Source organism: Bufo gargarizans, chromosome 2 (genome assembly GCF_014858855.1).
Source record: "Bufo gargarizans isolate SCDJY-AF-19 chromosome 2, ASM1485885v1, whole genome shotgun sequence".
Classification (NCBI taxonomy): Eukaryota; Metazoa; Chordata; class Amphibia; order Anura; family Bufonidae; genus Bufo; species Bufo gargarizans.
In genome coordinates, this window is record NC_058081.1 from 91,605,162 (window position 1) to 91,631,574 (window position 26,413).

The 26,413-nt window shown below is 45.0% G+C and overlaps 1 protein-coding gene across 1 annotated transcript in view; it reads right to left on the reverse strand.

Moving 5' to 3' along the window:
• MXD1 (MAX dimerization protein 1) overlaps positions 1–25,259 on the reverse strand; it is a 35,378-nt gene extending 10,119 nt beyond the window's left edge. The window contains exons 1-3 of the mRNA XM_044279292.1: positions 25,005–25,259; positions 21,037–21,133; positions 5,425–5,454 (exon numbers count right to left, since the gene is read on the reverse strand). Coding sequence (XP_044135227.1) covers positions 5,425–5,454; positions 21,037–21,133; positions 25,005–25,077 — 200 coding nt within the window. The 5' untranslated portion in view covers positions 25,078–25,259. The remainder of the gene's footprint in view (positions 1–5,424; positions 5,455–21,036; positions 21,134–25,004) is intronic.
• Between the last annotated feature and the right edge of the window lie 1,154 nt (positions 25,260–26,413).

Genomic DNA, 26,413 nt, shown 5'->3' on the forward strand with positions numbered 1-26,413 from the left:
GGACGCTGTTATGTGGGGGGGGGATCAGTGGAGGACGCTGTTATGTGGGGGATCTGTGGAGGACGCTGTTATGTGGGGGGGATCAGTGGAGGACGCTGTTATGTGGGGGGGATCAGTGGAGGACGCTGTTATGTGGGGGGGATCAGTGGAGGACGCTGTTATGTGGGGGGGATCAGTGGAGGACGCTGTTATGTGGGGGGATCAGTGGAGGACGCTGTTATGTGGGGGGATCAGTGGAGGACGCTGTTATGTGGGGGGATCAGTGGAGGACGCTGTTATGTGGGGGGATCAGTGGAGGACGCTGTTATGTGGGGGGATCAGTGGAGGACGCTGTTATGTGGGGGGATCAGTGGAGGACGCTGTTATGTGGGGGGATCAGTGGAGGACGCTGTTATGTGGGGGGATCAGTGGAGGACGCTGTTATGTGGGGGGATCAGTGGAGGACGCTGTTATGTGGGGGGGATCAGTGGAGGACGCTGTTATGTGGGGGGGGATCAGTGGAGGACGCTGTTATGTGGGGGGGATCAGTGGAGGACGCTGTTATGTGGGGGGGGATCAGTGGAGGACGCTGTTATGTGGGGGGATCAGTGGAGGACGCTGTTATGGGGGGGGATCAGTGGAGGACGCTGTTATGGGGGGGGGGGGATCAGTGGAGGACGCTGTTATGGGGGATCTGTGGAGGACGCTGTTATGGGGGACCAGCATAAGACATATAGCATCTTATGCTGGTCCCCCTCATGTGTCCTAAACTGGGCACATAACTGCGAGCTGGCCGGCCGGCGCGTGACTGGCGTCACTTAGTAACGCTCCTGCAGTGCATTGCATTCATAGTGAGTACAGAGGCCGGACCTGATAGGAGAGAGATTGTTTCACCCACACACACACACACACACACACACACACACACTAGTAAAACACTTTACACGCAAAGGCAGTTATGTGAGCAGGGCCCCTTTATATATAATCGCGGCATTTTCGGGTCGGCCAAATCGCCATATCGCATTTGCCGATTATCGCGATTCGATTATTTTTTCGATTTATCGTGCAGCCCTACCACCAATCATCGTTTCTAGGCAGCAGATTGTGTGGTCTAAACAGCAATCTGCTGGTTAGAAACCATTAATCTATATGAGGACAAGAGATCGCAATAGCAATCCCTTGTCTTTATACTGTGGAGGAGATCGCTGGATGTAAATGCGTAGTCTCCTTCAATGAACAAGCAGCCAACTAGTGGCTGCAGTATCGCCCCGGCTAAATCCACCTTACTCTTAAGCAGGGTTTACACATCCAGTTTTTTTTTATGCAGTTTTTGAAGCCAAAGTCAAGATCGGATTCCATGTAAAAGGAAAGACTGAGTCTACAACTCTAGTCGAATCCACTCCTGGCTTTGTCTTCAAAGGCTTCATCTAAAAACCTGAACGTGAAAGCCCAGCCTAAGAAGAACTCTATTGAGAGCATGTCAATGACATCTGAAGGGCCAGTGTTTCTGCTCTGCCTAAGCACCATAATACCAGCTATACAGTCACATTACCCTCCATGACTTCTAACAGTAAATAGTGAATCTCCACATTTTAGCACACTGTCATTTTAAGTTTCAGGTGCGGATAGGCTAAAACTTAAAGGGAACCTGTCACCGGGATTTTGTGAATAGAGCTGAGGACATGGGTTGCTAGATGGCCACTAGCACATCTGCAATATCCAGTCCCCATAGCTCTGTGTGCTTTTATTGTGTAACGAAAACTGATTTGATACATATGCAAATTACCCTCAGATGAGTCCTGTCCCTGAAATGAGTCCAGCGTGAAGGAGCCCAGCACCGCCCCACATCCTCCGAATCTCCTCCTTGCTCCCCGACGTCAGAAAGCTAGAGTGCCGTAATCTCGCTATGCGCGAGCTAGAGCATGCGCAGTTTGTTCCCTGAGGCGGATGCCAGCACAAGGAAGGAACACTATGCCGACACTGCGCGAGATTACGGCGCTCTAGCTTTCTGACGTCTGGGAGCAAGGAGGAGATACGAAGGATGCTGGGCGGTGCTGGGCTCCTTCACGCTGGACTCATTTCAGGGACAGGACTCATCTCAGGTTAATTTGCATATGGATCAAATCTGTTTTTTTTACACAATAAAAGCACACAGAGCTATGGGGACTGGGTAGTGCGGATGTGCTAGCGGCCATCTAGCAACCCATGTGTTCAGCTCTATAACCAAAAAAACAGCAAAAAAAAATTTAAAAGACAAAATTTAAAAAAATATTTTAGTCAAAAATGAGTAAATTGCAATCATAAAAAAAATTGCCCCTGAAGGTGTTCATAGCCTTTAAAGGCTATGGACACCTTTGCATTGTTCACTCATTTCCTAAATGCAAAACATTCTAAATAGCCTTCAATAAAGGGGCTTTACGAGATATTTTTTCTGGATAGGTCATCAGTATCTGATCGGTGGAGATCCAACCCCCGGGACCCCCGCCGATAAGCTGTTTGATGAGGCAACGGTAATCTTTATTCTCTCAGCTCACCAAGCACAGCGCCATACATTGTGCAGTGGCTGTGCTTGGTATAGCAGCTCAATCCCATTCACTTCAATGGGTCTGAGCTGCGAGTAGGTCATGTGACCAGTGAACATGAAGTCACATAGCCTAGTGAAAGCTCACAGAAGGCCGCGGCGCTACTGTGAGTTCCATTGCCTTCTCAAACAGCCAATCAGTGCACGGTCCCGGGTGTCAGACCCCCATGGATCAGATACTGATGGACCTATCCAGAGCATAGTTCATCAATAAAATTCTCTCTGAAAAGCTTTTTATACATTTCCTAACATTTTGCTCCTGCAGACTGTGAGTAAGTCCTTCACCTTGGACTAGGTAAAATGGCCTAAAATAAAAATATAGATTTTATCCAACCTAAAGAGGACCGGTCACTAAAAAAATGCAATGCAATCTAAAAGCAGCATGTTATAGAGCAGAAGATTGAAATATATTTTTGTGGAAAAAGATTCAGTAAAACTTGTAATTGTTACATTGGTATCTGCCGCCCTGTAAAGTGCTATCGGTCCAGGGAGGAGGTGTTACCAGTGACTGACAGCTATATCTGTATGAGCACAATGCTATCAGCACGGATAACCCCTCCCTCCTGTACCCATGCTGCTCACAGAAGGAAAAAATAAATAAACATATAAAATGTATAAGTTACAGGTTTTACGGAATCTTTTTCCACAAAAATACATATCAATCTGCTCGGCTTCTCCTGCTCTACAACATGGTGCTGTCGGAGGAACAGACTGCCGGAGTTCACTGTATAAAGCATAGCCGGATACCACCACGCACCACCGGATCCCCATTCACTATAATAGGATCCGGCTGCTTTCCGGCATATATGCTGGCTTTTGGCCGAACAAAAAAATGTTGTGCATGTACGCCGGTACACTGAACAGACTGCTGGGGTAAAAAGCGCAGATGTGAAACCAGCCTCACATGTTACTTTGTATGGGTCCCCAGTTACAAAAATGAAATACAAATATGTAAGGTTTTTAAAGTTTTACTACTATTGCGCAACAGCACTATGTCATTGTAAATATGTTTCAAATTATAATTTTTCTTAAACATACTTTATTAACTTTTAATTATTAAATCACTTTAGTCTCCCTAGCGGATGTCAGAATGTGATTGTTTGATCTGTTTTAGAATATATTGGTATGCAAGACTCACAAGCTGTCCAATCGACAAACAGTCATGGTGGGCCTTGGGGCCTTGTTACACCTGGCTGCTATGGCAATACATCAGCAACCTGTAATTTGCGTCTGCTGGGGGTGATGGGGACAGAGGAAGCATTCTCCCTCTGTGTTACTGCCTAGATGCCACGGTTGCTATTAAGGGGTTAAATGGTCAGGATTGGAGTTCTCTCCAATCCAGGCAGTTAAACCGGGCTCCTATGGTGTTCCTGTGGTCCAATATTAGTCCTAACAGCTGGGGTAATTAATTTGATTAGCCACCCAGTCCTAACTTCACCTAGCTTGTGGTGCTGCTGAATCTGACATAAATCCATTACACAACAGCTCCTGGCTCTCTCTGCTCTCCCCCTCCCATTTCTCAACATTAGAAATAGCAGCAGGGAGCGGAGGTTGCACATGGCAGATCAAAAGTGGAGTGTGGTGAAAGTATCCAAGGAGAGCAGCTCACCCAGGCTGTAGTTAGGGAGAAAAGCAATGCAGTTTTAAGGGGGAGAATCACATGGGCTGTGTAACACACCCAGCAGACGGATATAGCTCAAACGGATTCCAAATGTGCATAACTGATGCACAGGATCCGTTTTTTTTCTCTTTCTGTTCTTCAGAAAAATGGTAAAATAATGGTGATGTGAACTTTCCCTCACCCATACAAATAAGAAATGGTTGACTGGATTTTAAAACTTGACAGATAAAAACAACTCAAACTTATATTTACTTAATTCTTCATTTTGGGGTGGAGATAGCAGAATGTTCCTTAACCTTTTAAAAGGAGATCAATGTTTAACTGTCTAATCGCTGGGGGGATCTACCAATCACGAGAATCAGGAGTCCTATGTGCCCCAACCGAACTGAGCTCCATTCAAAGACCAGGAAACTGATGAAGATACTCTGGCAGTATGCATGAGCGCCCACTGGCCCATTCACAGGAAGACAGGGGACTCTGTTCTCACGATTAGTGGGGATCCAAGCAATCAGACACTTAGGCCTCTTGCACACGAACGTTGTGCATATGGCAGGTCCACAATACATGGGCACCGGCCCGTGTGCACTTCAGATCACGGATGTGGACCCATTCACTTGAATGTGTCCGCAATCAAGGAGATGCGGAATGGAAGCACGGATCAGAACCCCATGGAAGCACTACGGAGTTCTATATTTGAATGGGTCTTGATCCGTCCGTGCTGCCACATGGACGTGCCCGTGCATTGGGGACCACAAATTGCGGTCCACATTGCATGGAACGGATGCACAACGTTCGTGTGCAAGAGGCCTTATCCTGTGGATAATTTGATTTTAAGACAACCCCTTTAAGAGCCATCATTTTGACAAAAGAAAATTAGAAAAAAAAATTGACTCTTGTATGAGAACAAAAACCAAATATGTTACTGTAGAAACTAGACCCTGTAGATCAACTTTTTTGAAGTAAGGAAATGTGACACAAGTCTACCTAATAATTATGACAATTACCAGGGTGGAGTAGAGGTGGCAAAAGACTAAACAAAAACATCAATACAGACTCAAAAAATAGATCTGTAGTGACTCAAACATAGAATCAGGCGATAAATGACACATTGATCTCCAGCTCTGAAGCCACAGCAGGAGACCGAGCATAACAATGAGGAAGAAAAGGGTTTCTTCCAACTGTAGGAACGAACGGCCGTGATGCGGAGGGTGAAGAAATATAGGAATAAAGAGACTGGACATACCTGTTCTTCTCCATTTCATTATGGGTTGATCTGAAATGCAAAAATAACCAAGGAATTAGTCACATCCTCTGTAATATTAGGCTTACAATTACACAGTCATTTAAATATTAGAAACGTGGTCTTGTTAAAAGCGGAGCCGGATTACTGTCAGAGACAAGAAGAGCAATGTGTAGGCGGAACAATTACTAGAGGTGTAAAAGCATCTGGTGTGTTTAGGTGGAATCAAAATGATAATCCATACTGAGTAAAGACTACTGTCTTCTTCAGTAATACAATGGCTTTCTGTTAAAAACAAGTATTTATGGTGGTGGCCAAGGCAGTGGTTGGAGAAGATCCAAGGTGTGCACACGCACAACACACACCAGGCTGGGTGCTCCAACTAACTAAATGTATTCTGGCAATCCGAAGCTATCCCCTATCCGGATGCTAGATCAGTGGACGCTGACTAATTGCCAGAACGGGGGTCCTGTGCCCCCCGTTTCCCCCAGCTCTAAGAACATGGCTAGGAGGATTTGAATGGAATGCTATGGACACGGCCACTCCATTCACAGTCTATGGCACTGCCAAAGACAGCGGACAGCTCAATAGAACAGCAGTGCGCATATTAACCCACTACTCTATTAAACTCCTCCTGGCTGTGGTCTTGCAGTTGGGGAAAAGGGAGGACTTGGGCCCACCATTCTGGTGATTGGTGATCTACTGAAGTAGTGGTTCTTCCATTGGCAGGATTACCAGAATACCTCTTTAATAAAACATATACCTTAATGGGGTCTTCCATATTTACAGTCCATTTTAAATCTGGTCAGGACAGTGTGTGTTGCCTAAAGCAAAAAACAAAAACAAAAACAAAACCCTGCTCCCACTACATTCCTGTGCTGAAGACCGTTTGATGTTCCTTGCAGTTCCCGGCCTGCAAACTTCAAGACAGGGGTAGCCAATAATGCAGCCTATAACGTGTCTCCATGTGGCACATCACTGTGGTTAAATGTGGTTATGTGCCACTTGGGAAGGAAGGGGAATGCCACTGCTGGAGGACAATTTTGGCTACAGCCCCACACGTAACCCCTGCCTGTGCCAGAAGTTTACATGCGAGGACAGAAGGAGCCAGAACAGATTGTGATGGGACAGGTAAGAATGTTCCCTCGACATGTCTACCTGGTTGGGGGTTTTAAAAAAGTTCTGAAGTTGGACAACCTCCTTAAGCCCTTTTAATTACATTTGTTGGCTGGGAACTAGAAACTGTCTCCAACCAGACAACTAAAGATAACATCATGCTTTTTTCACTGTACGTGGATTATAGTGTATTGTAATCTTACACCAAGAGTGGAAATTGCAAGGAAAAAAACAAAAAAAAACACAACACAACAACAAATCCCTAGTAGATACTTATTGGAATTATACCCTTTAAAATCTAGAGGGTTAAATAATATTAGTAAAACGCGTACTGTTCCCTTATTCATACTATGATGAATGGAAATTAGTCAGTGTACTACAAGAGTTACGATAGACAAGCATGAAGCGTATTAAAAAAGGAAGGACGTAAACCACTAGTACAGAAGACAGCAGTCACAGCCAGCAAAGGTTCAAACTGTATTTGCAATCTACAATACAAACCAAAAGTAATCTGAACTGCAGGCGGTAAAATAACACTAACAGACTTGGTTGACGCAGCAAAACAAACGGTTTCAAAGTCATCAAAGTCAGGCCTCATACACATGATGTACAGATGTTATGGAGGCGGCCAGTGCCCGAAGCCCTCTCCCCAGTGGGAACACCCTGTCTCACCTGCAACCCCATTCCCGGGTTCTGGCAGCTTGGACCCACTCACTTCCCTTTTCACGGACCCAGCTGCTGGCGTAGTTGTCCGTTCTTCCCAAACAGGTTGTGGCCTGCTTATTGCTGGCAATGTCCCTTACTGCCCAAAGAGTGAGCACGCTTATTCCAGTTCATATAAGGGTCAATGTGCGTGCATCCTAATCTCCCCCGTCCAACAGATAGAATCCCTTTAAGTATTCTAAGGTAGCGGTCACCTCGTTTAAGCCTATAGAGATGCGGACATGCACGGCTAGATCGCCGCTAGCATGTCCACAATATACCCGTCCCATAGCGCTGTGTGCTCGCGCATCGCAAGATTGAAGCAAGGAGGAGATTCGTTAGACGCAGGCGGTGCTGGGCTCCTTCACAGGGGGGCTTGGCTGGGCACCAAGAAGGTTAGTACAGCCCCTTGAGCTCCTTACCAGGCCGAATCTATAAAATAATTTTTTAAACACAATAAAAGCACACAGCGCTATGGGACAGGTATATTGCGGACATGCTAACGGCGATCTAGCCTTGCATATCTGCAGCTCTATGGGCTAAAACTAGGTGACCGAATCCCTTTAAGGCATCTTTGCATGTGGGAGGTTGCCTGAGCAGTAGGTTAGTGTCCTGAAAAGGTGTGCTGCTACTAGGTTTGTCTGCGCATATACTAACTCCTGCCTGTTTCCTGTATTTGAACCTTTGTTGCCTGACCTGAATTCTGCCTGATCTGCATTCTGACCCTGAGCTGCCTGCCCTGCCCTCTGACTGTTTATCAGATTGTACGAACTCTGCCTGCCCTGACTACGGTTTATCTCTCGGGTGCTCTACACCAGTATCTCTTGATTCCCATGGGTCAGCCGTCACTCGAACAGCCAGTTCGCACAATTGCCCAGTGGAATTTTGGCACAGACCCCATGCCAAAATGTTGCTGGTTGCTATATGGTGCTTAAAGCTGCAACCATGCCAAGAAGGCAAATGCACAGTGTCCGCTTTTAATGGAGCTAAGCCGCGATCGGGTTACTAGAATCTAATGTGAGCTACCACAGTGGTTTGTGCCTCGGTATACGCAGCAGATTTTGACAGCATCACAATCCGCCCTGTGAAAGGCCCTAATCAGAGACTACTCCAAGAGGTTGCGGCCTGGTGGTTCCCCTGCAGTGGAGTCCGGATCCCTGCATAGGGAGTAAAGTGTGAATACCAAGCAAGACATAGATAACGCCCTTAGAAATAGTCCCAAATCAGATCTGTTCACGCGACACAGCGAATCCACATCTGAATGTAACAGCGGACCTGTATAGTGTCTATATAGAGTGCCTATGGGCCTGTCTTATGCACACACTGCAAGGTGCTTGTGTGAGCCATTATATACCTCCATAATACAGCATGTATTAAACGGACCTCTAATCTGCATGTATAAGACGTAACTGTGTTTTTTTTCCATGGACTGGAAAAAGCTGTAGAAAATAATGGCTTGCTATGGACAATGGCAATTTCCTGCTGAATAACAGTATAAAGCCCGGTACCCAAAGCAATCAAAAAACGCATAGAAAAACAACACCAAAAAATATGCAAGTGTCTGTGCTTATAATAAAATATGCCAAAAACAACACAACAGTAATACATTTTACCCGATCTGGACTAATAGACAAAATGCAAAGACACACGCTATACATGTTTTCTAGGACAGATATATGACAGTGCATAGGCTTACCTTTCCATGTCTGCATTGAATGGCCATTTAATGTTGGTGGTTTCAAATCAATAGCCTTCGATGCTGAGACTAATGGTGTATTCAAACAAAGCCAAAATCTAAACCCAAAAGACCCCTTGTGTGCAGTCAGCAAGGACAAGATGGCTCAAGACATAAGGATTCAAGATGCTAGACACAGTTTGGTTGTGTCATGTTACACATCTGAAGCAGTGCAGAAAGTGTCACTTCCACCAGAAAGGGTAAAGAGAAGCACCATCGCTGTATAGACGGGGTGAAAGATAGTCCCCCATGTAAATGTTATCAGAGGAACAGGGCAGGTTGCTCCTAAATACAGCTCAGTCTGCAGAATCAGTATCTAATATATACAAATCGAGATTATTCCATAAGGGCTATGTATACCTTGAGGCAATTTTTTATGATTGCAAGTTACTAATTTTTGGCTAAAAATCTTTTTTTCAATTGGCCCTTTTATTAAAAATATTGAGCTGTTCTGTCACAAAGGGTTAACTGTTACTTTCCAGTCATCTAATAAACCTTATCTCTAAACTACTAAGAGGTCATAAACACAATTTAAGCCCCATTCTTATCAGCAAGATAAGAACTAAGCTATAATGAGTGTTTATACGTCAGAGATAAGGAGTTCATCTGCTCCTGGTCTGACGGAAAAGACAAAATCCAAAGGGTGCTTCTAGAGCAGGGTTGCTCAACCTGCGGCCCTCCAGCTGTTGTAAAACTACAAATCCCACCATGCCCTGCTGTAGCTCGATAGCTGTAGGCTGTCCGGGAATTATGGGAGTTGTAGTTTTCCAACAGCTGGAGGGCCGCAGGTTGAGCATGCCTGTTCTAGAGCATCTCAGCTCTGTACAGAAAAAAAAAAAAGGATGCCATATTTTTAACAAAGATCAAGTATAAAAATATTTTTAGCTCAAAAGGAGTACAATGCAATAATAAAAAAGTCATGCAGGATGTTATAATTTATTGATGTTGTTCGAGGGTACATATAAATTATGGTGTAATTATCAAGCAAGATGGATTATAATGAAAAACTGGAAAGCGAAGGAACCACCCTCAGTGATAGAATGGAAGAAGTCAGTGGATAATATGGTAAAAATGGAGAAAGAGTAATATCAGAATAAGGAGAGGAGTCAGAGATTTAGACAACTATGGAAATTGCGGTTTAACCAATGAGAAATTTTGTTTTTCTTATTTCCTTTCCCTCATATCTCTCTCCTCCTGTTTGAGTGGGTCGGGATGAATTATGATTGTTGATTATGTTTTTCTGTTTATGGATGAAATAAGATTGTTAATCATGTGTTAGTAATATTTAATTCCCATTGGATGTGGTTGATGGGGTATTATGAAATAAATTAAATTGTTATTAAATTACAGTGTAATTTCTACAGTCCTCAACATTGTCAAGCCGTAAGGTTATCTAGGAAGTAGGTGGTGTTACGAAGATCTGCAAATGATCACATTTTCAAGCACCTAGCTCCAATATTTGGCTTGTGGGAGGGGAATAAAAGCTAGATTGAAAGCTTATAGCCACATGAAGTCATGTGGCAAGATTGTGTGATGCCTCTGGTTCATAAATGTGCCAGTTATCGCCACTTGAATTGAGTGACTTTACTTTATCACTCTGGGAGATCGCTTTGCACCTAGGCCGAGATGTCAGCACTGTTCAACAGTGCCTGTCTCGGTGGTTGGGAGAACAACAGCAAGAGGTGCACAGAGACCAACCTCTGCAAGGATGGATTGTTTGATTAGAAGAATGGCATGAAGTTATCCATGCTGGACAGAAAATGAAAGGATGTTGCATCCCAAGCCTAGGGCGGCAAATAGTGTTTACACAAAGCATCATAGGGCTACGAGACAGTAGTCCAGCTACAGGTATTCCTTAACCTCATGCCACTGCTCTCAAAAGACTATCATGATGGACAGCAAGATGGCAAGGGAGGCTGGAATGGAGGTCTACCATCTTCAGCAATGAGTCCCACTTTTGTCTCGAATGCAATGATCGCCGAAGACCATGTGGGCTAAAGCCATGAAAAGGCCTTCCAATAGAGAAAATCCCAACGTGGGATTACAGTATGGGGTGGCATAATGTACGGTAGCTGGACCCCTTTAGTCTTTATTTCAGGCACACTAACAGCTCGGCATTACATTGATTTGGTTGTGGAACAGACATTTCTCCAAAGTGTCCCAGGAGTATTTAAACAAGACAAGTAGCTCCTCTGTAACCAAGCCTTGTGTTTTTGATGCAGCACTTCGAGTAATAAAATATAGGGAAGTAATTAAAGGATACTTTATTCTTCACACAAAGCACAGAAGGTGGAGCGGCACTTCTCAGAGCCTACAGCTTGCATTGGCGCTACTCTGCTTCAGCATGCAGAGTACGGATTCTATATACTGTCTATGGATCTGTATACGGCAAAAGCCGAGCAGAGCCAATGGAAGTCAAAAGGTGCAGAGCACACCGAGAAGCACCGCTGCACCTTCTGTGCTTTAGGTGAAGGTCTAGGCCCCCTTGAGAGGTAAAAGAATGCAAACAACTGAAAAAACTAGCGGTGGTCTGCAGAACGAGTCAAAGGGTTCATGGAGTCCGTGAACTTCAGTCCCCCCCCCCCCCCCCCCCCCAAACAACAATGGCATGCTGGCTGCCTGCTAACTATCTTCATCCCATATATTAAAAAGATATTTTAGTTGCACATTGTACGATTAAACAAAAAGAAAAATATTAATTAAATAACCAACCAGAAAAGTGGTTTTCAAAGACGGATGTACTAAAAGAAAAAAGGGAAAATGTGTCTGGTTACAAAGGGGGGTATGTGGCCTAGTCTTGAACTCTTTACTCGTCCATTTCATTGGAGGTCGTGACTTCCCCAATGTGACAAATTGGGTAAACATTTTGACTAGATTTCTCTTTAAAGTGGACCCGTCCCCTCTCCTTACAGGTTTACGTAACTACTTGCATTCCCCATTGTAATAACAATTGTGGAGCATCTATTCTAGTGACTATGTTGTGCCATTCCTTTATTATTCCTGCTGGAAGTTTACAAATAAATTGCCAGCAGTCTGCAGTAGAGGTACTGACTCCAATCTAATCAGTGTAGCTGGTGTCAGACTGTGCAGGGAGACACCCCCAACTGGTAACACCCATCTGGACCTTTACTGCAAGCTGCTGGTAAGTCATTCATAAATTCTAGTAGAAATAGAGAAATAGCACAACATAGAGCCATAAGACATTGTTATGCAAGTAGTTACTAAAACAGACATGTCAGGAGAAGTGACGGGTCCTCCTTAAAATCAAGTGGTTCTGTGAGACACAACAAATGTCCTCAAGATGAGGTGAAGAGTTTCATCCACCGAACTCCGCCACTTGACAGCAATTAGAGCCTCGTGACACGTGAACAAACTTGAAAAACACGGGTAGCAGAAAGGAGTGGGTGAGGAGATGGGGCTGACGTTTCGATAGAGTGATTCATGTATTTACTAAAGACAAAACCTAGGAGAGATGCTGCTGGCACGGGACAGGCGCCCCGGCTCCAAGCCTGCAATTTCTTATGCCGACATGCATTCCAAGAAGATTACAATTACGCCCAGAAGATTACATTGAGATGTCATTTTTGCAGGATTGTATGAAAATGACACTTGTTACGTAGATGATATAATTAAGAAACCGAACAACAAGGAAGGAATTGGTCACGACTCCCTGACTAACTCCTAAATGCTGCCCTTTGAACGGCAGTCTGCACTGCGACAGATCCGTCAGAACAGGTTTCTACCGTGAGGTCAATCCATGCTGGTAACTTCATAATCACAACGTGCAGGATGGCCATAGACTAATGGATGGTCCTGCTGGTCATACTGTGCTTCAGGCCTCGTGCACATTTCAGAAGATTGCACTGAAGCATACTACGCAACAATGTGGCTCCATACTACGGAGAAGTAGGTACTCCATACGCCACCATATTACGGAGCCATCATCAGCTAGGGGTAACTCTTCTAGTGGAGCATAGCTGATTTTTTGTTCCCCGTCGGACATAGGACTTACAGCAGGACCCACTGAAACCCTATAGGCGCTCCATTATGGTTCTGTACAACACAGATGCTACATGAGGCCTTACTGCAGCTGGAACAACCCGGTCACAGAATAATAAGAAAACCTGCAACCAAGTAGAGTGCAGAACAGGTGAATGGAGCTTTATAAAATCTCAGAAAACTATAAAAAAAATTGTGGGTCAATACTGTGTAACCTGCCTAGAATTACTAACAACCCCAATAAATGGAGTCAGTCATTACCTTTCTTCCTCTTGGGGGGCATTCACACGACCGTATGTATTTTGTGGTCTTCAAAACACTGATCTGCAAAATACGGATGACATCCATGTTGCCTCCTTTTACAGGACCTATTAACTTCTGTGTGCTTTCTGCATAGTATATGTCCATTGCAGGAGAGATAGAACATGTATTCTTGGTTGCAAAATATGGTTCACCGGCCCATTGAAGTCAATGGGTCCACACACACACAAAAAAATAAATAAATAAAAAAATAAAAAAATAAATCAGTTGTGTGAATGCCCCTATAACCTAATTCTAGAAATGGGTAAAAGACTGCGCCAGTTTTGAATGCTAACCTTTATTTCCCAGGACAGAGGGCCAATCACCGAGTAAACAAACACGGATTTAACATGCAAATGAGCTTGCAAGTGTCCAGTGGGCGGTCTTGAGCCTGGCAAGTGCAGGATCTACTCCCTATACCTTGTGCTGCCCCTCTGGTATTGACTGACAGCTCCAGTGCTGGATGTGCAGTACAGTCACTGATGCCAATGATCCTAGAAAGGAATGTACTGCACATGCGCCACGCGTGATGCCCAATGCAGGAGGTTGTGGTGTTGGACAGAGAAGGATTTGCCAACACCATGATGGCATAGTGTAGTGAGGAGAGCCTGGGCACTCAGTTGCATATTGTATGAAAGTTCATTTTCTTGGCACTTGGACCACTATCCTGGGACACAATGGTCATGTGTGGTGGTTTTGGTGTCAGTTTTAAGTCTCTTTGCTTTGTGAGGTTGTGCCATATTTACAAAATGGCGCACAGTGGCACAGTAATATATTTGGCGCAAATGCAATGTGGTGTACGCCTATGTCTTGCCTGGTGTGGAGATGTGACTTTTTAACAAGTCACACGTCACGAACGAGACTATTCTAATCTAAAATTCTGACCTACTTTCTTTTCATTCCACTTTTAAAAGTGGCGAGGATCACCAAATGTCACATAATAAAAGCACCAAATTCGCATGTGGGCATCACCTGTGACTCCTTTTTACAACACAAAAACTGGCATAGCAGATTTGATAAATGACCCGCTATGTGTGCATAATAATGACTCAGTCACGTTTCTATTTCAGGCTTTCATTTGCTTATATTCCTCTTAAAAAAAACAACAACCCACAACACAGATTATTAGTAAATCTTAAGTAAATGTTGATTCAGTACAACGCAGCGTTGCTGGATTTACTGCCCACACACTGGTGAACTTAGAAGGCGGTGGAGGTCTTCTACCGCCAACTTATCATGTTGACTCTTGTGACACAACGCACCGTTTTCGGTCATTATTGTGTGCAGGTCGTTGGCAAAACTTTGAGGTTGGCCAAGATAAAGCAACTTGCAACGGGCATCACTCCAACATCAGGTGAAAGTAAAGCTTATATATTCACCCATATGTTCACGGGAGCCGTTTCCGCCTCACATCTTTCAGAGTGCTGCTGATATTTTTCCTTATTTACCTTTGGGGAATTAAGCCACACCCCATTTTCAGAGGTACTTTTCTTTTTTTTTGTGTATTTTTATGTAGGATTAATCCCATTAAAGCAGGCATGCTGCCTTGTAGGGTTGATTCTACTGATTACAATGATACCAATCTTTCTACGCAAAGGGCTTTAGCGCATGGAGGGGTGAGGCCAGCACTGGTAAGCTGAGGTGCACTGAGTGGCTTAGCCCAACCCCTTGGTGCATTTAAAGGCTATATATACACACCTTTGGGGGCACAATTTTTTTTTATTATTGCATTATACTTATTTTGAGCTAAAAATCATTTTTCAATTGGTCTTTATTAAAAATATGGAATCCTTTTTTCCTGCACAGAGCTGAGATGCTGTAGGGTCAGCCTGCGGATTTTTTGTCTTTGCCGTCATCTGGGGAGCAGACAGGCTCCTTATCTCTGCTCTCTGACATTATAAACACTCATTATAGCTCAGTTCTTATCTTACTGATAAGAATGTGGCCTAAATAAGTGTTTAGGACCTCTTAGTAGAGAGAAGGTTTTTTAGATGACAGGCACAAAGTAAAAGCGAAAGTACCAGTCACACAGTTAACCCTTTGTGACAGAATGGAGCAATATTTTTAATTAAGGCTAATTGAAAATAGGATAATTTTTATTTTATTTTTACAGGAACACCACACCCGATTTTAATAAAATGGGTATAGTTTTAAATCAGTAGAATCAGCCCTACAAGGCAGTATCTCTGGTTTATTAGGGTTGAACCTACATAAAAACACACAAACTGAAAAAGTAAGACAGGCATCATTTTAATAAGCAGGATCAACTCTACCACCCAGTGTGTCTGGTTTGATAGAGTTGATCCTGATGACAGGTGCTCTTTAATGAATGGTAGAAGACTATCAACTTTTAGCAATTTGCATCTGCACCATTTCAAAAGTTAAATGAGTGGTTTATTGATCACTTTGCACCATTGTATTCAGCATCCAGCAGGCACAGCACATGCAGATCTGCCACTGATAACCACCCGAGGGGAATTTACTTCCATCCTCAAATCCACCAGGGAGCCCCATCAATGAAGACGCAGATTAGAAGCAAATAAGATCTTAGTGGATTCCCTGATTGACAATCCCCGCTGATTACACAGTTAAGCTGGAGATTAAGATGGTGACCCTTATCTTTTCTGATCATGTGTGTAACATCCATGTGTGAGGCCTCGTTCACACTTCTGTGTTTGTGATGACTTCTGTGAGAAGATGGTCAGCGTTTCATCCGTGAAGAGGTCCATGAAGAATCCGTGTTTGGTCTGTATGTTCGTTTATTGCCCCGGTGTCATCCATATTCCATGTACACGTCTAGGCCGAAAGTTTGTTTCTAGAGGATCTCCTACCAATGGTTTGTGAAAAACAACTGACAGAACATGGTTTTGATCAGCTTTTTCACAGTCATGTTTGGTCCGCATCACTGATGTCTAAAGAAGCACATTAAAAATCAAGGGATCCATGTGCTGTCCATGGAGAAAAAGGACACAACAGGTCTGTGATTCACAGATGTGTAAGGAAGGCTTGATCCTTACAATGAACACTATACCTCCGATGCAGGAGTCTAGCATTAGGCCTCGTTCACACTTCAGTGAATCGCGGACGTGTGCTGTCCATGTTCGCCACACGTAGCCATTCAGCTGAACAGTGTCCTTGTAATATGAATGACACGGAAGGCCAAAAATGCACAAGACACATAGACCAAACACGGACTCTTCACGGATGAAACATGGACAAATTTTCCACTGACGTCAAATGGACATGTGAACAAGGCCATACAGCTGTGCAAAAACTCCAGACGTCATAGAGAAGTCAAATACATGGTACAACAGAAGGCAGGTCCGTGTCATGAAAGAGGCTGTGGTCAGTTCCTTTCCTATGTGCCATATGGACATCATAAATGGAGGGGCACGCTGCTAAGGAGTCCCCTCTATGGTCCAGAAAATAAGAAAGCCTCGCACTCACACTAGGCCCATCTACGCATTACATGACTGGTTATTTATGTGAATGGACAGCATACAGTACATTTTCCCAGCAGTGGCCTCTACCGGGCAAATGTATGGTCAAGCTCAGACCACCACTGGTGGTTAGAGAAGATAGACCACCAGGAGCAACTGATCACTGGGCCAACTTCTACTCAGAAAGGGGTTTAGACGTCTTGATAGGACAACCCATGTGAAGTCCTGTCCTCTCCGGACTGAGGAGCTCCTGCTGAACGGAAATAACAGCCTACGAGATGGGGGTGGAAATCATCCACTGGCGGGAATGTTTACCAATCACTCTCATCAGATATGGGGGGGGGGAGCCTTCCATTTATGTTGTCCTTTATATAGGATTCTATATCACATGATTAAAGCCTGATGAGCAGGACGCGGGTGCTATTGTCTATTAACCTATTTTATTGCATTTTGTGCATTATAAATGTGGTTTCTATGGTGACTGTCGGGTGTGATTTGTGTCAGTGCAGCAGTAGTCCGTGACCAGTATTGGCCATCGTATAAATCAGTGTATGAATGAGCCCTGCCGTTTCCATGTCACCAGCCTCATCTTATCGTCATGTCACTGGTTTTCACCAGGGATGTCCCATTAGACCCGAACTCTGTGTGACCTTGTCATCTGTCACCTCCGAGCACACGCTGCATAGCCACTATGCACATGGCCAGGACACCAACAACACGGTGGCCCATGGGTCTCCTCCTGCCTCATGTTGCTATGGTTACAGCTGAATGATTCCTCATATCCATACAATGAATAGTATGCAAGGGGGAAGCTGTGCTGGCCAGGTATTATAAAAAATAAATTAAATAAAAAAAAAAAAAAAAAAAAAAAACGCTGTAAAACAAATACTGAAATAATAAACAGTAACAATAATAAATTTATATTTCTAATTAGGCATAAAACCTGTATAGACAGAAAAAGTCATGGTCTCCCCTTGGTACTCACTTGGAAAACAAAAGCTGTCACTTGGTTTCTAGCGGCAACAAATTTGTCTGAATTATTTTGTGTGAAGGACAATGCACTTAAAAAAATTAAATGACCATAACCCCAATTGCAGGCCGTATTGTTATTGTTTTTAAGGTTGTATTCATAGTTTGCAGTTACAATGCAGATCTTGCTGCAATTTTCACTAAACTGCAGCAAGATATCACAATTTAAAAAAATGTGGCAAAAACATTCATATGACCATAACCAATAGAAATAAGACGAGAAATGTATCTGCAAGAACGGACCACGCTGGCGAAGATGCCTGAATTCCTGAGGGAAAGCCTAAAAACTCTAAATTGAAATCAACTTTTTTTTTGTATTACTACTGCCATTTGCTTTCAAAAAGGGGGGGGGGGTTGTTCGGTGGTAATTTTTTGTTCAAAAGGCTAAGAATGGGTAAAAAAGAAATAAGATAAATTTTAAAAAAAGCAATGGTGCGCACAGAGACATTAGGCAAGTGACATACTGAAAAACTGACAGAAATGTTACCAGGCCCACCCACAGGTGCACTATATATAGGTACTGTGGCTGGAATACCACTTTAAAAGGGTCTGCCAAGTGCTTCTGGAAATAAAGTAGGGCTGGTGGTGGTTTGGTTGGGGTCCAGCTGTCTCTACCCCTGAGAAAGAATCACTTTTTGTAGAGGCTGGGGGTAGTTTATCCCCGGCTAGATTTTCCTCAGCTCATCCTCCTTAATAGGCCTCATTAACGAAAACAGATAAACTGGTCTTAGCAACCAATCACAGCGCAGCTTTCATTTTTCCAGAGCAGTTTATGAAAAGAAAGCTGCACGCTGGTTGGTTGCTATGGGCGACCAGGCCAATTCTGTTAGACAGTTTAGATAAATGAGGCCTAGTGTCTGTGGAAAATGGGTGGCAACATAAAAACTACCCCATAGTGTTTATGTTGTGACCCTTAACTTGCAGTAACACAAAAAAAAAAAAAAAAAGTCACCCGAAATTTAGCACGTTTGGATTTCCAGAGACTTGTGTGTTGCAGTCGTGGCACCTTGCGGGTCACAACAACCACATTTACCTTTATCAGGTTGAATTTTATGCAGCCTTAAAGTGGTTGTCTCATCATAGACAATGGGGGCATATCGCTAGGATAGAGAACGGTGCCCCGCATGGTGGTGGCTGGAGGACCCCAGTCTGGCCTTCACCAAGCTGTCTCCCCATAGAAGTAAATGGGAGCACATTGCGCATGCGCGGCCCCCGCTCCCATTCATTTCTATGGGGCCGATGGAAATAGCCGAGCCAGCTCGTAGCTAGTTTCCCCAGCCCCATAGAAAATGAATAGAGGGTGGCTGCGCATGCGCCCTCCTTCACTTGCGGGGCTCCGTTCTCGGGGCACCTATAAGACAATGGGGGCATATCCTAGCGATATGCCCCCATTGTCCATGACGAGACAACCCCTTTAAAGGGATTTTCCAGTACTTGGGTACTGATGAGCTATCCTCAGGAGTATCAGATCGGTGCGGGTCAGACACCCCTCACCTCCACCAATCAGCTGTTTCGGGCAACAACTGGCACCATAAACTATACAGTATATGGAAGGCTCCATCCATTGTGTAGTCTCTGGCGCCAGCATACTGCAGCTCAGCCTCCATTCACTTAAAGGGGTTGGCCAGTTTCCAATATTGATGACCTGTTCTGAGGATAGGTTATGAATATCAGATCAACAGGGTCTGACTCCCAACACCCCCACCAATCCGATATTGGTAACCTATCCTGAGGATCAGTCATCAATATAGAAAACTGTCCAACCCCTTTAAAGGGGATTACCATCTAAGACATTGATGGCACGTAGTTAGGATATGCCATCAATGTCAGACAGGTGTTGGTCCCATGTGTGGGACCAGCACCTATCTCCAGAACGGGACCCCCAATATGAACAGAGACCAGCCGGGCATGCATGGCCTACCTCTGCTCACTGCTACGGGAGTTCGGAAAATACAAGCGCTGGCTTGGCCATTTTCCTTCGTCCCATAGTGGTGAATGGAAAGGTGGCCACGCTTGCGCAGTGCGCTTGACAACCACCACTTTGGCTTCCAAAAATAGCAGAGCAAATGTAGTCAGAACTACCATTGCAACAAATGGAGAGCACGATGCGCAAGAGCAGTGTGCTTTCCTTCACTTTGGGGACCCCAATCTCTAGAGGTGGGACCCACACTATCTAACATTGATGGCATATCCTATTAACCTAGTGGTATGCCATCCATGCACCAACCCCTTTAATGGGAGTTGGGCTGCAGTACCGCAGATGACCGCTACACAGAGGACGTAGTGCTTTCAGCTCCATCCACATTATAGTTTCTGGCATTGGCGGCTGCGTGAAACAGCTGATTGGTGAAGGTATTGGACCCCACACCAATCTGATTATGATGACCTATCCGGTGGACACACTACCAATATCCAAGTACTGGAAAGTGTAACTTTACACGTTCAATACTTGCGTATGGTAGGACTGGATTCGGATTAGATTCCAAACATATAACCAAAGGGGCAGAGTAGCGTGCAGTTGGCACAACGGGTCGAAGGTGGACATCCGTCATGTATATAATGTGTTGATTTAAAGAATGCTAGTGGGTATTCATGAGGAACACCATATGTCAATTAGACCATGTACAAAATACAACAGTAGCAATAGTGATAACAGAGACTATGCTGTCTGCAAAAATGCGGATCCGTTATTTTGCGGATTAGATGCAGACCCATTCACTTCCATGAGGTCGCAAAACAAATAAAACATGTCCTATACTTGTCACTGAAAATCAGGACAGGGCCCCATTGAAGTCTATAGGTCCGCAAAAAATGCAGAATGCAATCCGTTTTTGTTTGCGGACAGCATACTGCCGTCTGAATGAGCCCTATTAGAGAATAAAAAAGGACACGTATCGCATCCTGTGTACGGAATACTCCTGTTCTGATTAACAAGGCTCAGGGAAGACATTTCTCCGCACATCTCACATAGCGGACAGCGAGGGCAGACCGCCACTACATAAAAGCACATTTTGTATTATATGGTTTGATTATTTATTATTGTATTCCTGCTTTAACGTATGAATTTGAACAGCTTCTCCGTCCTCACACCGTACCCGAAACGTGTCGCCTCGCAGCTCTAATCTGCTCCTCGTTCTCACCGCTTTCACAGCTCAGACACATTTTTCACATGAAAACAAGAGCAGGAATCACAAGAGGTTTCTTAATGGAGGCACAAATCCACAGGGGCGTGGGGCCCGCCACTCATCTGTGGATTGCATGTGAGCGTCGAGCACATCGCAGGTTCCGGCTTACCTGCTGCTGCTGCTTTTCTTCGACTTGCTTTTCCTCTTCAAGCTGTCCCTCTCCTTGCTATTGTAAGGCAACATGGAAGCATAACCATGCTCGGCTTCTGTGTACGACACCAGACACACAAACCGTTAACCAGGTAACACATTACATCCTCGCTCTGTAAGTGCAAGAGGCAGAAGCACTGCCCCCCGAAACATACAAAACACATACAGGAAAATCTTCAGAAAAACATAATAAAACATATCATATGCAACAAAACATTCCAAACCACAACACATCACCGGCAGATTACAAGACGCCTAAGCGGCAATTATATTGAAGGCGCTTGCTTGGCACGTGCTAGGGAACAAGTGATTATATTAGGAAACTGCCGGCTAGGCTTCATGCACGCGACCAGTTCCGTAAAATACGGATGCGGTCCATGTTGAGTCAGAATTTTTGGTGGATCCATTGACTTCAATGGGTCAGCGGTCTGCATTTGGAGGACAAGTATAGGACGTGTTCCATCTTTTTGAAGAACGGACCTACGCACACGGAAGCCACATGGATCATCTGTGCGCTTTCGGTATCCGTATGTCCATTCCACAAAAAAAAAATTGTTTTAAGAAAGGGAGGACTTGATGCGGACCTAAATCCGCAATGTGTGAACTTAGTCTTAGTGGTGCGCATTTCCAAAAATAATTTCCGTGCGGATTTCTCTGCATTTCTGTACGTGTTACTTACGGATTTTGATGCGGATTTCCCCTGAGCTCACCCTTTGCAATACAATTTGCAGACACAACTGACACACTGCGAATTAAAAATTCTGCAAGTGAGGTCAATTTCAAAGTGTATGTGAGACTTGTCAAATTTCGCTCACTTTGCTGGTACTGTATTACGCTGTGTTTTTTCCGAAAAAAATAAATAAAATAAAAAAACGCCCCTAATCCGGAATGTCTGCAGGTAGCATCAAAGTATCCAACATCTACAGGTCCCTTCTTCATTAGAGTACTTTCACACTTGCGGCAGAGGATTCCGGCGACGTATCCTGCAATCCGGACGCAAACTGATGGATCCGGATCCGTCTGACAAATTCATTGAAATACCGGATCCATCTCTCCAGTGTCATCTGGAAAAACGGATCCGGTATTAATTTGTTTTGCATTTTTAAAGGTCTGCGCATTCCGGCAAGTGTTCAGGATTTTTGGCCGGAGAGAAAACTGCCTAACCGGAGACATCCCAGCGGGGAAGGTCGGACAGCCGGGTGGCTCAGGGGTCAGTACTGTCGGGTTCACATGTGCATGATGTTTGTATGTTTTTCACGTGGACGTGTGTGTTTCACCAGGATACTGCAATTTCCTTCCACAAGATGAAAAAAAAAAAAATATAACAAAAAATAATTGACCTCACGCTAGGGACAGGGAATGACACGACTGCTTCTGGAAGGAAGCCGTGGTATACCATGGTGATAGATAAGGGCGGTGTGGTTTCGTGGATGCCCGACTATGCCCGGGTACTGGGAAACCTAATACTTCTAGCTGTTCTTACCGAATGCAGGAGCTCTTCTTTATAGGACTAAGCTTATAATGAGAATGACTAGAAAGCGCTATGTAAAAATGTCAACAATATATAAAACTACAAAGCTGCAGGAATGCCTGTGACAACCAGAACTGCCGTGTAAAAAAAGGTAAAAAAATAAATAAATACTAAAAAAATTAAACCTCGTAGCATTATCATTATTGCCCCTCCCCCGCTGGAATCTGCTGGGTTGCCGGTAACAGGCGCACATAATGACTCCTCACTGGGCACCCCACGCTGCAGACCTCCACATCTCCGAAGAGACCAATGCCCTCTATTTTTAGCCGGGGCTTACAGATGTCAGCCTGGCTCTACTGCCACGCAGCACACGCCCGCATCCCGTGAATTATTCAATATATTAACATAATAATAGGCAGCCGGCACAAGTGCAAAAATATTTGGGGGATAATTAACAAGTATTACGGAGAGAGGCTGCCTGGTAATTATTGCTTTCAGGGTAATGCCAGCGCTTGGCAGTGCCAAGTGTAGACAGGATTAGGACTGGAGACGACATCAGCACACAGTGTAGCTGCATACGTTCAGGCAGATGGCAGGAATCATGTGCTCTGCATGTGACTGAGGACCTCGCCATCTCCAGTGAATCAGAAGAGGCCCGAGCAGCCGTCATATTGATGGCATGCTCTAATGTGATTAACAGGACCTATAAACGGGATCACTCATCCGTGTGGACATGCATATGGAGCGCAGCAGCCGAGGATCTGCACATAACGCTGCTCCCGCACGCATCAGACGCTGAGCCATCCCTGCATCCGATTTACTACTAGGCATGCCCACATATACACACACACAACGCCAGATTCCGTGTTCATGTATGTATACGCTGGAAGAGAACGCTGTACATGTAAACACGCACTGTGCGGGTCATTATACCGTATATACACACACACACAACGACTGGCTTCATATATGTAAACACGCACTGTGCGGGTTATTATACCGTATATACACACACAATGACTGGCTTCATATATGTAAACACGCACTGTGCGGGTTATTATACCATATATACACACACACACACACACACAATGACTGGCTTCATATATGTAAACACGCACTGTGCAGGTTATTATACCGTACATACACACAATGACTGGCTTCATATATGTATACACTAGGAGATAATGCTGTATGTGTAATCACATACCATGCAGGTTATTATACCGTACATACACACACAATGACTGGCTTCATATATGTAAACACGCACTGTGCGGGTTATTATACCGTATATACACACACACAATGATTGGCTTCATATATGTAAACACGCACTGTGCGGGTTATTATACCGTATATATACACACACACACACACACACACATGACTGGCTTCATATATGTAAACACGCACTGTGCAGGTTATTATACCGTACATACACACACAATGACTGGCCTCATATATGTATACGTTGGAAGAGAACGCTGTACGTGTAAGCACATACCATGCAGGTTATTATACCGTACATACACACAATGACTGGCTTCATATATGTATACACTAGGAGATAATGCTGTACGTATGAGCACATACCATGCAGGTTATTATACCGTACATACACACAATGACTGGCTTCATATATGTATACACTGGAAGAGAACGCTGTACGTGTAAGCACATACTGTGCAGGTTATTATACCGTACATACACACAATGACTGGCTTCATATATGTATACACTGGAAGAGAACGCTGTACGTGTAAGCACATACTGTGCAGGTTATTATACCGTACATACACACAATGACTGGCTTCATATATGTATACACCAGGAGATAATGCTGTACGTGTAAACACGCACTGTGCAGGTTATTAAACCGTATACACACACACACACACACACACACAATGACTGGCTTCGTATATGTATACGCTGGAAGAGAACGCTGTACGTATGAGCACATACCATGCAGGTTATTATACCGTATACACACACACACACAATGACTGGCTTCGTATATGTATACGCTGGAAGAGAACGCTGTACGTGTAAGCACATACTGTGCAGGTTATTATACCGTATACATACAGTCATGTATGCCAGGTAGGTGCACACACATGACGACTGTCAGTGTACACAGGTGGATTGTGGGTACATATAATACACATGTCAATGCATGCAAGAGACTGATGACAAGAGAGCGAGTATGCACAGGACACACATGTATCTCTGTGTGCAGACACCCACCCACATACATGTATACCCGGCAGGTGCTGCACACAAGGCTGATGGTCTCTTCATACAGAATAAGCACACATGCATACATGACAGGTGCAGTATATGTATGATTAGAGGTGTGCATGGCAGGACACAGGCTGATGTACAGACGGGGCGGCTTCACGTGCCAGCTCCTCACAGAGACGCAGCAGAAACGCACACGTATCCGCTCTCACCTCTCTCCCTCCGCTCCAGATACTCCGCCGCCTCCAGAAGCATCTGGATGTTGACACAGACCGAGGCCGCCATTTTCCAGCACCAGGGAACAGGAGGAGAGAGAAGTGTCGGTGGCAGGGCACGGCGTTACCGGGGGTGACAGATCGCTGGCTGACGAGAAGGTGGCGTGCGCCGGGCTGCCGCTCAGAGTCCTCAGCCTGGTCCCTGTGTCTAAGTAACCGAGTCTACGGGGGAAGTGCTGGGATTGTTGTTTATCTGCTCCTGCAAAACACGCCCCTTTCTCGCCTGCGCAGACACGCCCACTGGCAGAGTGGCTGGATGCGATTGGTCACGTTTCCACGGCACAGAGCCCTCCCCTTCCTTCCTATTGGTCTCCATGACACATGGGGCAGACCAATGTGCCATCTGAAGGGAGGGGCAGGAATTGCTGTCAACAGACTTTAGCTGTAATTGGGCAGTGGGACTGCCAGTGGCACGCCTTTCAAGGCATGGCCACGCCCATTCAGCTGTTTGCCCACCTGATTGGTCCCCTCCTGGAAAAGTGTCCCATCTGTGCAGGTAGTGACGTCATCGCCGGGCTAGCTCGCTAAATATGTAGATATCGTAAACTAGGAGATAACGGTTGTACGTGTCGGTGCACATGTCTGCGGGCGACTGGAGGGCGCTGCCTGCATCCCGCTCTGTACTACGCCGGGAGGCACAGCACAGAGGCATTCGTGCACAGCGCGCTCCTTTATTTCCCATACAATCGCATCGGGCTATGTCTCCGGTGCAGAGATCGGATGCTGCTCTGTGCGGAGGCGGTGACGTCACCGGCGGAGCTGTCAGTCACAGCAGGGACCCCCTCTGTGACGTAGCCGGGGCATTGTCTCTGGAAATAGAACGCATTACGTAATGTGGTTGGCTGACAGGTCACGTGACGCGGGAGGGGGGGGGGGGTCGCTTCACTTTGGCATCACGTGATTCTGAACATTGCTGCAGTGCAAAATCCCAGAGCGCAGACTGAGGCCGTCGCGTTGTGGAAATGGGGAGCATGCCCTTACTGATCTCTGGGGTAGAAGAGCAGCAGCCTTCCGCTGTGGTGAAACTACGACTCCCAGCATGCACGCTTGCTGAGGAGGGCTGCAGTAAACCATTATTTTTACAATTAATCGAGTAATCTAAGAAGAATGAATTAATAGACTGTTTTCCTTTATAAAAACTCATCAGACCCCCTGCCATCAGTCCCCAACACCCTTCGTCCCCCCCCCCCCCTGTGCGATCAGCCCAAGTGCATCAGTCAATCTGGAGTGCCCATGGGTGAGAGCGCCCCAACCCCCTTCCCATCTCAAGCCTATTTGCTACCCGTGGTTCTGGGCATGTGGGCGAATTATCTGTTCCCCCCCAACCTGCCACTTGCCAACTGTTG